Below are 16,224 nucleotides of genomic sequence, written 5' to 3'. Positions count from 1 at the left end.
GTGGTACACGCCTGTAATCCAAGCTGAGGCAGGAGAATCTCTAGAACCTGGGAGGCGGAGGTTGCAGTGAGCCGAGATTGGGCCACTGCACTCTAGTGTGACAGAGCTCCTGGGCGACACAGCAAGACTCTGCCTCAAAAAATAAATAAATTCATTAATTAACTAAAGATGGCAAGTTGTAACCCAGTAATGTTGGTTCCTAGCATTGGTCATGTACTGGACCAAGAAATACAGAGAATAAGAATCCTCTGTATTTCCAACAGCTGAATACTACACAAAAAATTCTAATAAAAAATTACTTCTGTCACCAATTCACTTAAAATTTTGAAGCACAAGTTTTAAAAGGAACATAAACACACTAGGTTGGGAATCTGGACTTGAAGCAAAGTCAGACCTTTTTGCCTAAAATATTTACCTCGAGGATCTCACCAGAAATGTGTGTCAAGCTGAGCACACTAAGAGTACTTTACACAAGCTGGCCCCAGGGTTATCAGATGCAGTATACACATACTGAATACATCACACTCAGGCATCCCTCGATTTACTGTACTTCACAATGTCCCAAGTGTGTTACAAAAATTGAACGTCTGTGGCAACCATACATCTAGCTTGTCTTTTGGCACCATTTTTCCAACACCATGTGCTCACTTGGGGGTTCTGTGTCACATTTTGGTAATTCTCCCAACACTTTAATTTTTTCTTCCCTGTTAGGGTGATTTGTGATCAGTGACCTTTGGTGTTACCACTGAAATTGTTTTGGGTGCCACGAACCACGACCATATGAAACACTGAACTTAATAATGCTGCGTAGGTTCTGACTGCTCTACAAACCAGCCATTGCCCATCTTTCCCTCTCCTTGGACCTCCCCATTCCTTGAAACACAACAATATTGAAATTGGGTCAATTAATAACCCTATAATCACCGCTAAGTGTTCAAGTGAAAGGAACAGTCCCATGTCTCTCGCTTGAAATCACCAGAAATCTTTTTTTTTTTTTTGACATGGAGTTTCACCTATCACCCAGGCTGGAGTGCAGTGGCGTGATCTTGGTTCACTGCAACCTCCGCCTCCCGGGTTCAAGCAATTCTCCTACCTCAGTCTCCCAAGGAGCTGGAATTATAAGCACCCGCCACCACACCCAGCTAATTTTTGTATTTTTAGTAGAGACAGGGTTTTGCCATGTTGGCCACGCTGGTCTTGAACTCCTGACCTCAGGTGATCCACTCGCCTCAGCCTCCCAAAGTGCTGGGATTACAGGCGTGAGCCACCACGCCCGGCCAACTAGAAATAATTAAGCTTAGTGAAGAAGTCATGTCAAAAGCTGAGATGGGCCAAAAGCTAAGACTGACACAAATAGCCAACTTGTAAATACAAAGAAACAATTCTTGCCGGGCATGGTGGCTCACAGCTGTAACCCCAGCACTTTGGGAAGCTGAGGCAGGAAGATCACTTGAGTTCAGGAGTTTGAAACCAACCTAGGCACCATAGTGAGAGCCTATCTCTACAAAAAAATTTAAAAATTAGCCAAGTGTGGTGGCTTGCACCTATAGTACTAGCTACTTGGGAGGTTGAGGTGGGAAGATTGCTTCAGCTCAGGAGGTCAAGGTTGCAGTGAGCTACAAATGCACTACTGCACTCCAACCTGGGTGACAGAACTAGACTCTGTCTCAACAACAACAGCAAAACTACTGAAGGAAATTTTAAGTGCTACTCCTGAGAAGGGAAAAACAGTAGGCTGGGTGTGGTGGCTCACACTTGTAATCCTAGAACTTTGGAAGGCAGAGATGGGCGGATCACCTGAGGTCAGGAGTTCAAGACCAGCCTGGACAACAATGTGAAACCCCCATCTCTACTAAAAATACAAAAATTAGCCGGGTGTGATGGTGGGCACCTGTAATCCCAGCTACTGCGGAGGCTGAGGCAGGAGAATTGCTTGAACGTGGGAGGTGGGGGCTGCAGTGAGCCGAGACTGTGCCACTGTACTCCAGCCTGGGTGACAGAGCAAGACTCCATCTACCCCCACCTCCCCACCACACAAACAAAAAAAGATAAACAGTAAGAAAGCAAAACAGCCTTATTGCCAACATGGAGAAAATTACAGTGGTCTGAATAGAAGATCAAACCAGCCACAACATTCCCTTAAGCCACAGCCAACCCAGAGCACGACTACCTCTCTTCAATTCTATGAAGGCTGAGAGAATTGAGGAAGCTGCAGAAAAGTCTGAAGCTAGCAGAGGTTGGTTCATGAGGTTTAAGGAAAGAAGCTGTCTCTATAATATACAAGAGCAACTTGAAGCAGCAAGTGCTAATGTAGAAACCGCAGCAACTTATCAAGAAGATCCTAAGATGAAGGTGGCTATACTAAACAGATTTGCAAAGTAGACCAAACAGCCATCTATTGGAAGAAGATGCCATCTAAGACTTTCATAGCTATAGAGAAGAGGCAATGCCTGGTTTCAAAGCTTCAAAGGACAGGCTGACTTCATTAGACACTAATGCCATTGGTGACTAAGTTGAAGCCAATGCTCATTTACCATTCTGAGAATTCTAGAACCCTTAAGAATGATAGTAAACTACTCTGCCCGTGCTCTATTAATCGAACAACAAAGCCTAGATTACAGCACACCTGTTTACAGCATGGTTTATGGAATACTTTGTTTATTTTTACTTTTTGAGATGGAGTCTCACGCTGTCACCCAGGCTAGAAGTGCAGTGGCACGATCTCAGCTCACTAAAACCTCCACCTCCCAGGTTCAAGTGATTCTCCTGCCTCAACACTCCGAGCAGCTGGGATTACAGGCACCTGCCACCACGTCCAGCTAATTTTTGTGTTTTTAGTAGAGACGGGGTTTCACCATGTTGCCCGGGCTGGTCTTGAACTCCTGACCTCAGGCGATCCACCGACCTTGGCCTCCCAAAGTGCTGGGATTACAGGAGCAAGCCACCGTGCCCAAACAGTTTACCAAATATTTTAAGCCCAATGTTGAGACCACATGCCAAGAAAAAAAAATCCTCTAAAAATATTACTATTCATTGACAGTGTGTCTGGTCACCCAAGAGCTCAGATGCACAGGTACAAGAAGATGAATGTTGTTTTCATGCCTGCTAACACAATATCCATTCTGCATCCACACACACCAAGGAATAATTTCAACTTTCAAGTCATATTATTTAAGATTTAAGAAATACATTTTGTTTTTTCTTCCCCCCTATGAAATACATTTTGTGAAAGAAAGAAAGAAAGAAAGAAAAGAAAAGAAAAGAAAAGAAAAGAAAAAGAAATGCATTTTGTAAGACAAGAGCCACAGAGTGATTCTTCTGATGGATCTGGGCAAGGTAAACTGAAAAGGTTCTGGATCTACCATCTGGATCATCGGGAACATTCATGATTCATGAGAGGAGGTCAAAATATCAACATTAACAGGAGTTTAGAAGAAGTTGATTACAACACTCAATTATGACTTTGAGGGGCTCAAGACTTCAGTGGAGGAAGTAACTGCAGATGCAGTAGAAATAGAAATGGAACTAAGGGCTGGGTGCAGTAGCTCATGCCTGTAATCCCAGTACCTTGGGAGGCCGACGTGGGCAGATCACCTGAGGTCAGGAGTTCAAGACCAGCCTGGACAACATGGTGAAACCCCGTCTCTATTAAAAATACAAAAAAATTAACCGGGCATGGTGGTGGGTGCCTGTAATCCCAGCTACTTAGGAGGCTGAGGCAGGAGAATCGCTTGAACAGGGGAGGCAGAGGTTGCAATGAGCCAAGATTGCACCACTGCACTCCAGCCTGGGCGACAGGAGTGAAACTCCATCTCAAAAAAAAAAGAAATAGCAAGAGAACTAGAATTAGAAGTGGAGCCTGAAGATGTGGCTGAATTGCTGCAATCTCATGATCAAACTTGAATAGATGAGAAGTTGCTTCTTATGGATGAACAAAGAAAGTGGTTTCTTGAGATAGAATCTACTCCTGGTGAAGATGCTGTGAACACTGTTGAAAGGACAACAAAGGATTTAGATTATTACATAAACCAAGTTGATAAAGCAGTAGCACGGTTTGAGAGGATTTACTCCTACTTTGAAAAAAGTTCTACTGTGGATAAAATGCTATCAGACAGCATCACATGCTACTGAGAAATCTTTTGTGAAAGGAGGAGTCAATTAACATGGCAAACTTCATGTTGTCTTATTTTAAGAAATTGCCACCACTACTCCAAACTTCAGTAACCACCACTCTGATCAGTCCGCAGCCATCAACAGAGGCAAGACCCTCTACCAGCAAAAAGATCACGGCTCACTGAAGGCTCAGATTAGCATTAGAATTTTTTAGTAATAGAGCATTTTTAAATTCAGGTATCCACATCTTAACAAACCACTCTAACATGCACTGGCTTAAAACCATAATTTATTACTTTTTTTTTTTTTTTTGAGACAGTGTCACCCAGGCTGGAGTGCAGTGGCATGCTCTCGGCTCACTGCAACCTCCGCCTCCCAGGTACAAGCAATTCTCCTGTCTTAGCCTCCCGAATAGCTGGGACTACAGGTATACACCACCACATCTGGCTAATTTTTGTATTTTTAGTAGGGATGGGGTTTCACCATATTGGTCAGGCTTGTCTCAAACTCCTAAGCTCAAGTGATCCATCCGCCTCGGCCTCCCAAAGTTCTGGGATTACAGGTGTGAGTCACCATACCCAGCCTACTTTTTCTTGTTTTTAAAGAGATGGGTTCTTGCTATGATAACCAGGCTGGTCTCAAACTCCTGGTTTCAAGTGATCCTCCCATCTTGGCCTCCCAAAGTGCTAGGGTTATAGGCATGAGACACCATGCCTGGCCTAAAACTGTAATTTATTATTTCTCATGATTCTCTAGGTTAGGTGCCCCCAACTAGGGACCGATTCCACTGGTCTCACCTGGATCACTCAATGCAGCCAGTACTCTTGACTGCTTCATCAGAGCTGGAGAGTCTAAGATGGCCTCACTCGTACCTGGAGCCTTAGAGCTTGCTGTCTGCTGGCTCTTTCTCCACCCAGTCCTTGGTGTTCAGTAGTCTAGTGGGGGCTTCTACCATGACAAAGGGAGTGTTCCAAGTGGGCAAAGGCAAAAGCTGCAAGGTCTTCTGAGGCTGCCTCTGGACTTTGCATAATATTATTTCCACCACATGCTACCAGCCAAACAAAGCCACAAGTCCAGCCCAGCTCCAAGGAATGGGGAAGCTGACTCCAACTTTGGATGAGAAGAACTACAAAATATTGTGGCCATGGTTTTTTTAACTACCACACTAGATGTGGCAGAGGCAGTCATGATTCCTAGTCTAGAGCAGTAATTCTCATTCTGGCTATACATTAGAACTGCCGGGTGAGCTCTTAAAAGTCCTACACCATGGTTCTACCTCATATCAATTAAATTAGAATCTCTAGGACTGGGCCCAAGGCCTCAGTAGTTGTAAGACCTCCCTGGGTGATTCTCATGTGCCGCCAGAGTCAAGATCTATTCATACCACAGGTTTGGGGAAACTTTAGTCTACATACAGATCACCTGGAAATCTCATTAAAAACATTCTAATTTAGTAGGTCTGGGGCAAGGTGAGTCTGAAATTTTGCATATCTAAACAAGCGCCTAAATTAGGGGTTGTCAAACTATGGCCTATAGAGTGGATTTGAGCCTCCAACTAAAAATGGTTTTTACATGTTTAAAGGGTTGTTTAAAAGGAAAGCGGAAGAATATGTGACAAAGACCACATGCGGTCATATTTTCTATCTGACCTTTTACAAACTAAGTTTACCAAATCCCTGTCCTAGATGATGCCCCAACTGCTAGTTCATGAACCACTTGGAATAGCAAGGAGCTAGAACCCGATTCCTCACTCTTCCAGCAATACTTGTACTTAAATTAGAATGGTTTGTTGTCCCACAGATTAATCCTATCTAGGTAATAAAACAAAGAATTCCAATACAAATGCTTCACTAGGACTGGCTCCCAGCATCTATGCCCTCTTCTCCTTTTCCAAACCATACCCTAGAATTTCCAGCCACTTCGTTTGATTGGAGCCCATGATTGACTTAAGCCAACTTTCACATCCCATTCCCTGGCAACTTCAAGGGATTCAAGGATGGGCACCTGTCCCAAGTTAGGCCAATGTGGTCCAATGAAATTCAATTTCAAGATTTTGTTTGCGATAACGGAGAAGACAACTTTTTTTTCTGCTAGATTTGCGCCTAAAAATGTAGAGCCCCAAGAGCTGCTGGCAGCCATCTTATAACCACAAGGAGAGAGCATGCTGAGAGAATAAAGCCAACATTTAGACAGCAGAGACAAACCATGGAGAAAATAGTGTCTGGTGACAATTTGAGACACTGGACTTATCTCACTAGAAGCCAGTCCTACCTCTACATTTTTGAACTGCACAAATCAATAAATTCCCCTAATAATTTAGGTCAGTTCGAGTTTGGTTTTCTATTGGCATAAGGATGCTTTTAGATGTAGTATGTTTATTACATATTATATAAGGTACATTTTCTTTTTAGTGAGCTTTCATTTTAAATTTCCTTTTTTTTGCGGGGGGGGGGGGGTGGTCCTCACTCTGTCACCCAGGCTGGAGTGCAGTGGCACTATCTCAACTCACTGCAACCTCTGCCTCTCAAATTCAAGTGATTCTCCTGCCTCAGCCTCCCAAGTAGCTGGGATTAGAGATGCCTGCCATCAGGACAGGCTTTTTCTTTTTTTTTTTTTTGTATTTTTAGTAGAGATGAGGTTTCGCCATATTGGTCAGGCTAGTCTCAAACTCCTGACCTCAGGTGATCTGCCTGCCTCGGCCTCCCAATGTGTCGCCCAAAGTGCTGCCAAAGGATTACAGGCGTGAGCCACTGCACCCGGCCTTAAATTTCTTTAAGTGTGAAACAAGGAAAAGCATAATATCTCTAATTGCAAATGTTTGCGATTTTATTCACAGGTTTAGGTTATTCACCTCTTCCCAATCGGATGGGTATATAAGATTGGAAAAATAAATTACCTACCGGAATAAGTCAGAAAACAAAGTGAAGTGCTGCAATAAAATGGATGGGAATGGGAAAGAGGGTCCCTTGAGGCATATACCAACTCACGAAGGCAGGCCTGCCTTGACCCTGCTGCTTTGGTCCTTCTGCCAGCAGCTGGTGATTTGTGGAAGCAATCAAATGTGCTCAAAGTGGGAGGATGTCATGAATACTTAAGTTGCCACCAGCCACACAGTTATGGTTCAGTTTTTCTTGTTGTTTGTTTCTGTTTTTTAACACAGAGTTTTGCTCCTGTTGCCAGGTTGGAGTGCAATGGTGTGATCTCGGCTCACTGCATCCTCCGCTTCCGGGGTTCAAGTGATTCTCCTTCCTCCAGCTCCCAAGTAGCTGGGATTACAGGTGCCCGCCACCACACCCAGGCTAATTTTTGTGTTTTTAGTAGAGGGGCGGGGGGGTGTCACCACATTGGCCAGGCTGGTCTTGAACTCCTGACCTCAGGTGACCCGCCCACCTCGGCCTCCCAAAGTGCTGGGATTACAGGCATGAGCCCACCACGCCCAGCCAGTTCAGATTTTTTTTAAAAAAAATACAATCCTATAACTTTTAAGTAGAAAAAGTTATACCAATATATTTGTTGACCTAATGGTGAGTGACAACACAGTCATAAGTGTTTTGGTTCTTGTTTCGTTTTTTGGGTTTTTTGAGACAGGGTCTCACACTCTTACTCAGGCTGGAGGGCAGTGGCACCCTCATAGCTCACAGCAGCCTTCACCTTCACCTTCCCGGCTCAAGCAATCCTCCTACCTTAGCCCCCCAAGTAGCTGGGACCAGAGGCAAGCACCACCATACCCACTAATTTTTTTAAATTTTTGTAGAGACAGGAGTCTCCCTATATTGCCCAGGCTGGTCTCAAACTCCTAGACTCAAGTTATCTTCCTGCCTCAGCCTCCCAAAGTGCTGGGACTGCAGGCCTGTGCCAACGCACAGCCATTGTGCATTTTTTTTCTTTTTTTTTTGAGATGAAGTCTCGCTCTTGTCCCCCACGCCGGAGTGCAATGGCGCGATCTTGGCTCACTGCAACCTCTGTCTCCTGGGTTCAAGCGACTCTCCTGCCTCGGCCCCACCGAGTAGCTGGGATTACATGCGCCTGCCACCATGCCTGGCTAATTTTTGTATTTTTAGTAGAGACAGGGTTTCACCATGTTGGCCAGGCTGGTCTAGAACTCTTGACCTCAGGTGATCCCTCCGCCTCAGCCTCCCAAAGTGCTGGGATTACAGGTGTGAACCACCGTGCCCGGCCTGTGCATTGTTTTTAAGAGTGCAAGGGTAAAGACCATACAACTTAAATATACAGGTCAGTGCTAATGTTTATGTTACTTAAGATTTGTATGAACAAATTAAGTAGAAATGGCCTAATGTTTAAATGGAGACAAAATGTGTCTAAGCATACACAACTGATTAGATTCATTCTACTTAAAACAAAATAGAGCCTGAGGCATGGTAGTGCGTACCTGTAGTCCTTGCTATGAGGGAGGCTGATGAGGGGGGATCCCTTGAACCCAGGAGTCTGGGGCTGCAGTGAGCTATGACAGTGCCACTGCACTTCAGCCTAGGTGACAGAACTCACCTCTTAAAAATACAAAAGATATTGGGTGGGAGGTTAGATTCTACATAAACTCTGACATACCGAAATTATTTTCTTGACCCCATCTTGAGTTAATAGATGGTCAGTTAAAACAAAATATAACATACACGATTGACTAATATGTCAAGTATCTTACTTAAAAGTATTTTGAGGCTAGGCATGGTGACGGAAGCCTGTAATCCCAACACTTTGGGAGGCCGAGGCGGGCAGATCACTTGAGACCAGGAGTTCGAGACCAGCCTGGCCAACACAGCAAAACCCCGTCTCTACAAAAAGCACAAAACTTAGCCAGGCATCATGGTGGTGCATGCCTGTAATTCCAGCTACTCGGGAGGCTGAGGCAGGAGAATAGCTTGAACCTGGGAGGCAGAAGTTGTAATGAGCTGAGATCGTGCCACTGTACTCCAGCCTGGGCAACAGAGCAAGAGTTTGCCTTTAAAAATAAATAAATACATATATATGGGGGGGGGGGGAGAGAGAGAAAGGGAGACACTATATCTCAATATAAATTTTCCATCCAAATGGCAAGCTTTTTAAAAATATAAAATGTTAAGTATTACAATTCAACTACTTTCTTCCCTTGGATAGTTTCATACAATTGGTAAATTAAGCAGGTTTCCACTTTCAAGCCTCAAATCTTGGTAACAGTAAAGTTTACAAAGAGCCCAAATGAGATTTTTTTTCCCTTTTGTGTGAAAGGCCAGATAGAAAGTATTTTGGTCTTTGTGGACTACTGAAATCTGTCACATTCTACTATTTTTGTTTTACAATCCTTTAAAAATGTAAACTATTCCTGGCTGGTGGGCCGCCTTGGGCCTGCAGTAGTTTTCAGACCCTAGTATCTCCACCTAGAGTGCTTGTAAAATGCAAATTCCTGGTCCCACTTCCGGCCTATTATTAATACATCAAATGACAAGGATTGGGTCATTCTTCTGCACGCTAATTTCAGAACCGTAAGAACTCATCATACAGCTAATAAAGGTTATTATTAGACTCAAGTTATCTTCCTGCCTCAGCCTCCCAAAGTGCTGGGACTGCAGGCCTGTGCCACCGCACAGCCATTGTGCATTTTTTTTTTTTTTTTTTTTTTGAGATGAAGCCTCGCTCTTGTCCCCCACGCTGGAGTGCAATGGCGCGATCTCGGCTCACTGCAACCTCCGTCTCCTGGGTTCAAGCGATTCTCCTACCTCGGCCCCACCGAGTAGCTGGGATTACATGCGCTACTAATAAAGCTAAAAACCTAATAAAGGTTATTAGCTGTATGTTGAGATAACTGATACTGTTAACTTTAAGAAGTTATTTCCAGAGGCAAATGCTCTATTTCAGGCCTACATTCTCATGTATATTTTTTATGCAACCACGAAAATGTCATTTTCAAACTTTCTATACAGATGGCAAGCTTTTCAGACATTAAATACTAATCTTCAACATTTCATGTGTTTCTTCTTCACTGTTTCAAATGGTCTTCATGCTCAGTTTTTACTAGGGGCTCATTAGTTTTCCTTTGCTTCCCCTTCCTAAAACCAGCACGGTGATGTGCACATAAATCTTAAATGTTTCACACACTTCCTGTTGCTTCCTAATACACGTACAGTATTTATTTTAAATGGCGTCTCACTCTGTTGTTCAAGCTGGAGTGCAATGGCATGATCTCGGCTCACTGCAACCTCCACCTCCCGGGTTCAAGCCATTCTCCTGCCTCGGCCTCCAGACTAGCTGGGATTACAGGCGCCCGCCACCACGCCCCGCTAGTTTCTTGTATTTTTAGTAGAGGCAGGGTTTTGCAATGTTGGCCAGGCTGGTCTTGAACTCCTGACTTCAGGCGATCCATCTGCCTCAGCCTCCCAAAGTGCTAGGATTACAGGCGAGTGAGCCACCACACCCGGCCAGTATTAATCTTTTCTTCCCCCCCTTAAACTATGCAATCTCAAACGGGATTACCACCTCCACCTGTCCTCACTTTCCACGTCCCCAGGAGTTCCAGATTAGTGCCTGACAGATCCATGTTACAGTGTATGAAGATACAATGAATTAAGGTTTTCACAAGTCCCTGATAAAACTCACCTTTAATGCTTGTAGGTCATACAGGTTCTTCCACTCCACCCACCCTCTCCTGATTGTGATTTGATAGGGCTAGGGTGAGGCCTGGGACATAAAAATACCATACAAACTCTCCAGGTGATCCTTGTCCGCCACATTAGAGCCTCGATTATTTATCATTGACTATCCCATGTGTTGATAAACAATGTTTCTTATTACCAGCAATCAGGTGGATTCGAGACACCCATCTAACCAAGTCAGAAATTGGGAGGAGAGAAGTTTTGAACAAAAGAGGAGGAAAATTTTCAAAGCCAAATGCACATCAGATTCTTAAACAGGTGAGGAATTTCTCTCTTCTCTCTCAAATTAGAAATGAATTACTGTGATGCAAAAATCAGCAATACTGATAGACCATACACTTCACACTTCTACTCGGAAGGTTCGGTAGTTTTCCTTCCGAATCAACCGGAAACCAAATCTTCCACTGTCTCAATTCAACAGTAAAGCCTCTCCCACGACTTTGCCAGACACAAAGTGATACCCTCCCTCAGACTTCGTCCTCCCTTAGCTCACTACAAGCTAAAGAAGGCGACTGGTTGTAATGGAACATAACCTTTATAATTAGATGGAAAAAGAATAAAAACCGCCATTCTACCAGCTGTACTAACTGCTTCACTTAGAAACTGGCTCAACAGTTTTCTCTCGGGATTATGAAGTGTGGCACGCATGAACCTTCAGCTTAGTTCCCCTTCCAGTCACGTCCTTCCCAATGGGAAAGGAGAAAGCGCAGGCTCGCGGAGGGCTAGGCTAGGATGCGCAAGGGGAGCGAGAAGCGAGGACTGGACGGAGGCGAGAGAGGAGAGAGAAGGGGCAGGTAAGGTGAAGGGGGTGAGCTGGGGGCAGCACAAGAGGCCCAGACGGCCTCCGCCCCCGAGGATACACTGCCAGAGCTCAGGGAGCAAGAGGCGAGAAGACCAGAGCAGCTGCCCTTACCTGTGTCCGAGCAGCCGCTGCGGGGCTAGGGCCGCAGTGAGCTCCTCGCAGCTGCGGCCGTCCACCGACGCAGCCCATGCCTGGCCACAGCCCCAGCCTCTCTGCGCCCAGCCTCGCCACGCCATCTTCCCAACCTCGGCCCCACCATGGCCTGACCTTACCCACCCCAGCTGCGCAACTACTTCCGGGGCGAAGGAAACACCATAGAGCGCGAGGAGCAGTCTAGAGCGCCCCCGCGCGGCTGAGTGGCAGCCGAAGCAGCCACGGTGCCCAGGCTAGTGGCTGGCGCCCTTCTCTACCACCGCTTCCCCTCCCACCGCTCAGTTGGCTCCCGGAGCGACCTGCGAGAGTGCCCCGGCCTCCCCGCATTTGCAGATGAGGAGGATGAGACCAGAGCGAAGAGGGACAACTGACTTTTTTTTTTAAGTAAGGGCACATAGCAGGTGCTTTCCCTAAGATTGCATTTAATCCTCACAGCACTGCTAGAGGCAGATGTCATCACTGTTTCACTTTGCCTCAGGTCAGAGGGGACAGGACTTGGCCAGAGTTGCAGGAATGGTCCCTAGAGGAACCAAGGTCGCAAGCCAAGTTTTCTTAAATTACTACTCTTTTTTTTTCTGTATTTCTAACCACTTCGTGTTATTCTGTATGCCTTTAACAAAGTCCAAGCCTATTGGGTGGGGTGGCTTGTGGGGAAAAGAAAGAGATCAGCCTGTTACTGTGTCTATATAGAAGGAAGCAGACATAAGAGACTCCATTTTGTTCTGTATTTGAGATGCTGTTAATCTGTGACCCTACCCCCAACCTTGTCCTTGCAAGAGACATGTGCTGTGGTGACTTAAGGTTTAAAGGATTTTGGGCTGTGTAGGATGTGCTTTGTTAAACAAGTGCCTGAAGGCACCTTGCTGGTTAAAAAGTCATCACCATTCTCTTAATCTCAACTACCCAGGGACACATACACGGCCAAAGGTCGCAGGGACCTCTGCCTAGGAAAGCTAGGTATTGTCCAAGGTTTCTCCCCATGTGATAGTCTGGAACAATGCTGCTAAAAGGTTTATGGAGATGTTTGCATGTGCATATCAAGACACAGCATTTTCCTTTGAACTTATTCATGTCACAGAGATCTTTATCCATATGTCTTACCGCTAATTTTCTCCCTTCGATGATCCTATTGTCCTGCCACTCCCTTATCTCCCACTATCCTTACCCACAGAGCGTGGGTACTCTGTATGCTGAACGCCGGTCCCCTGGGCCCACTTTTTCTTTCTCTATACTTTGTCTCTGTGTCTCATTTCTTTTCTCAAGTCTCTCGTTCCACCTAACGAGAAACACCCACAGGTGTGGAGGGGCAGGCCACCCCTTCAGTGGCTCACCCCTGTAATCCCAGCATTTTGGGAGGCCCAGGTGGTCAGATCACCTGAGGTCAGGAGTTCGATACCAGCCCGGCCAACATGGTGAAACCCCGTCTCTACTAAAAATACAAAAATTAGCCAGGCGTGGTGGCAGGTGCCTGTAGTCCCAGCTACTGGGGAGGCTGAGGCAGGAGAATGGCGTGAACCCGGGAGGCAGAGCTTGCAGTGAGCCGAGATCACGCCACTGCACTCCAGCCTGGGCAAGAGAGCGAGACTCCGTCTCAAAAAAAAAAAAAAAAAAAAAGAAGAAGAAAAGTGATGGCATCTACATCCTACATCTGAAGAGGACCTGGGAGAAGCTTCTGCTGGCAGCTCATGCCATTGCTGCCTTTAAAAACCCTGCTGATGTCAGTGTCATGTCCTGTAAGAATACTGGCCAGAGGGCTGGGCTGAAGTTTGCTGCTGCCACTGGAGCCACTCCAGTTGCTGGCCACTTCACTCCTGGAACCTTCACTAACCAGATCCAGGCAGCCTGCAGGGGGAGTCAGCTTCTATTGGTTGCTGATCCCTGGGCTGACCACCAGCCTCTCACAGAGACATTTTATATTAACCTACCTACCATTGCTCTATGTCACACAGGTTTTCCTCTGTGCAATGTGGACATTGCCATCACCTGCAACAACAAGGGAGGTCCCTCAGTGGGTCTGAAGTGGTGGATGCTGGCCCTGGAAGTTCTGCGCGTGTGTGGCACTATTTCCCTTGAACACCCATGGGAGGTGGGAGAAGCCTGATCTCTACTTCTACAGAGATCCTGAAGAGATTGGAAAAGAGGAGCAGGCTGCTGCTGAAAAGACTGTGACCAAGAAGGAATTTTAGGGCGAATGGACAGCTCCAGCTCCTGAGTTCACTGCTACTCAGCCTGAGGTTGGAGACTGGTCCGATGGCATGCAGGTGCCCTCTGTGCCTACTCCTCAGGTCCCTACTGAAGACTGGAGTGTTCAGCCTGCCACGGAATGGTCTGCAGCTCCCACAGCTCAGGCCACTGAATGAGTAGAAACAACTACTTAATGGTCTTCAACTGTTCCTACACGGGCTCTTAAGCAACATGGAAATAACATTGATGGAAAATACACATCAGTTTCTAAAAAATAAATTTACTTTGGTTATATCAGAGTGTTAAGTCTGGGATTTGATTTTACCCTATATGCAAGCTAAAAGATTGGATGTTGGCAAAAGACAGGAGACTCCTGGGTCAGAAACAAAACACTTTATATTACCACTGCATGTTCTCCAAGTCCCATGGTGGCAATGCCATGAGCCAGATGGGTGCTGAACATGCAGTGGATTTGCATCTCAACTGAAGAACACTGAGCCTGGAGGACCTACTCTTTAATAGTAAGTTTTTATAGTAAACAAGCGAACAACATTGGAAGGTAGGGATGTTTTCCTCAAGAGCAAAGGGCAGTTGGCTTATGACCTTGGAAGAAAGATAATATCACCCTAGAGAGCACAGGCTTGTGTGCTGCCCGTCGTAAAAGATTCTGATTCCATGGCAGGGCGTGGGGGCTCACGCCTGCAATCCCAGCACTTCGGGAGGCCGAGGTGGGCGGATCACTTGATGCCAGGGATTCAACACCAGCCTGGCCAACATGGTAAAACCCCGTCTCTACTAAAAATAGAAAAATTAGCCGGACGTGGTGGCACACGTCTGTAACCCCAGCTACTCGGGAGGCTGAGACATGAGAATCGCTTGACCCCGGGAGGTGGACGTTGCAGTGAGCCAAGACTGTGCCACTGCACTCCAGCCTGGGGGACACAGCGAGACTTTGTTTCAAAAATAATAATAAAATAAATAGGCCGGGCGCGGTGGCTCAAGCCTGTAATCCCAGCACTTTGGGAGGCCGAGACGGGCGGATCACGAGATCAGGAGATCGAGACCATCCTGGCTAACACGGTGAAACCCCGTCTCTACTAAAAAATAGAAAAAACTAGCCGGGCGAGGTGGCGGGCGCCTGTAGTCCCAGCTACTCGGGAGGCTGAGGCAGGAGAATGGCGTGAACCCGGGAGGCAGAGCTTGCGGTGAGCTGAGATCCGGCCACTGCACTCCAGCCTGGGCGACAGAGCAAGACTCCGTCTCAAAAAATATAAAAAATAAAATAAATAAAAGATTCTGATTCAGCCAGGCACGGTGGCTCTAGGACTTTGGGAGACTGAGGTGGGTGGATCACCTGAGGTCAGAAGTTAGAGACCAGCCTGGCCAACATGGTAAAACCCCGTCTCTACTAAAAATACAAAAATTAGCTGGGTGTGGTGGTGCATGCCTGTAGTCCCAGGTACCCGGGAGGTCGAGGCAGGAGAATCGCTGGAACCATGGAGGTGAAGTCTGCAGTGAGCTGAGATCACGTCATTGTACTCCAGCCTAGGCAACAGAGCAAGACTCTGTCTCAAAATAAATAAATAAAAGATTCTACTTCAGTTCAGCATTCCTCTCCTATAATGCAACCCACTGAGTGTGCAGGTACAGTCCAGCCCTCTTCATGTTGCTCCATGGGAATTGGGACTCAAGGAACCAGCACAAAAATTCTGATAGTCAGTCTGGCTAATGCTATTGCTGTGGGTAATAAATTGTCCTTCATTTCTGAACCAGGAGTCTTGTGCCAGCACCCATAAAACTAGACCAGGTTAACGTGTTAGTTTTCAAGTAGGGTAAAATATTAGACCCTTCACGGTTCTCTATAGGGATCTGTGAATTGACCATTTCAGAGGGTGAGAGCTTCTCTTAGGAGCTGACAAGAACTTGGGTGTGGCCATAGGGCTGATGGCGGAAGAGGAATGAGCTGAAAATCACTAAAGATGAGAGAGCCCAGAAACGGAGAGGTCCTGGATGTTGACTGCGTTGCTCACATGAACTTGGGGTCTTCAGGGTGATGGCAGGATTTGGAATGAAATCCTAACATTTCAGTGAAGAAGAGGATGACTAGAAGGTGATTAATAGTGCTGAAGAGGAGCTAGAGATAAAGGAGACAGTTTCAGCAGAGGAGACATATATGCTCAAGGTGGTCTTTGGGCAAGTAACCTGGAAGAATTATGAGGGCATGAGGAGGATGCTTACCTCCGGAACCCAAGGGGCCCGAGGCTGGGGTGTGCTGAATATCCTCTGCTTGCCCCTCCAGCTCACTCTCATATGCTGTTCCAGGCCACT

General features: G+C 46.1%; 1 protein-coding gene and 1 pseudogene across 1 annotated transcript in view; one reads left to right on the top strand and one right to left on the bottom strand.

The window, feature by feature from the left end:
• Window positions 1-11,850, bottom strand: part of PARL (presenilin associated rhomboid like) — a 56,236-nt gene extending 44,386 nt beyond the window's left edge. The window contains exon 1 of the mRNA XM_023187618.2: window positions 11,671-11,850. Coding sequence (XP_023043386.1) covers window positions 11,671-11,795 — 125 coding nt within the window. The 5' untranslated portion in view covers window positions 11,796-11,850. The remainder of the gene's footprint in view (window positions 1-11,670) is intronic.
• Window positions 11,851-11,936: 86 nt separating this feature from the next.
• Window positions 11,937-14,147, top strand: LOC116418720 (annotated as a pseudogene).
• Window positions 14,148-16,224: the final 2,077 nt, after the last annotated feature.

This window comes from Piliocolobus tephrosceles, chromosome 2 (assembly GCF_002776525.5).
Source record: "Piliocolobus tephrosceles isolate RC106 chromosome 2, ASM277652v3, whole genome shotgun sequence".
Lineage (NCBI taxonomy): Eukaryota > Metazoa > Chordata > Mammalia > Primates > Cercopithecidae > Piliocolobus > Piliocolobus tephrosceles.
This window is presented reverse-complemented; position numbering and strand designations above follow the sequence as displayed.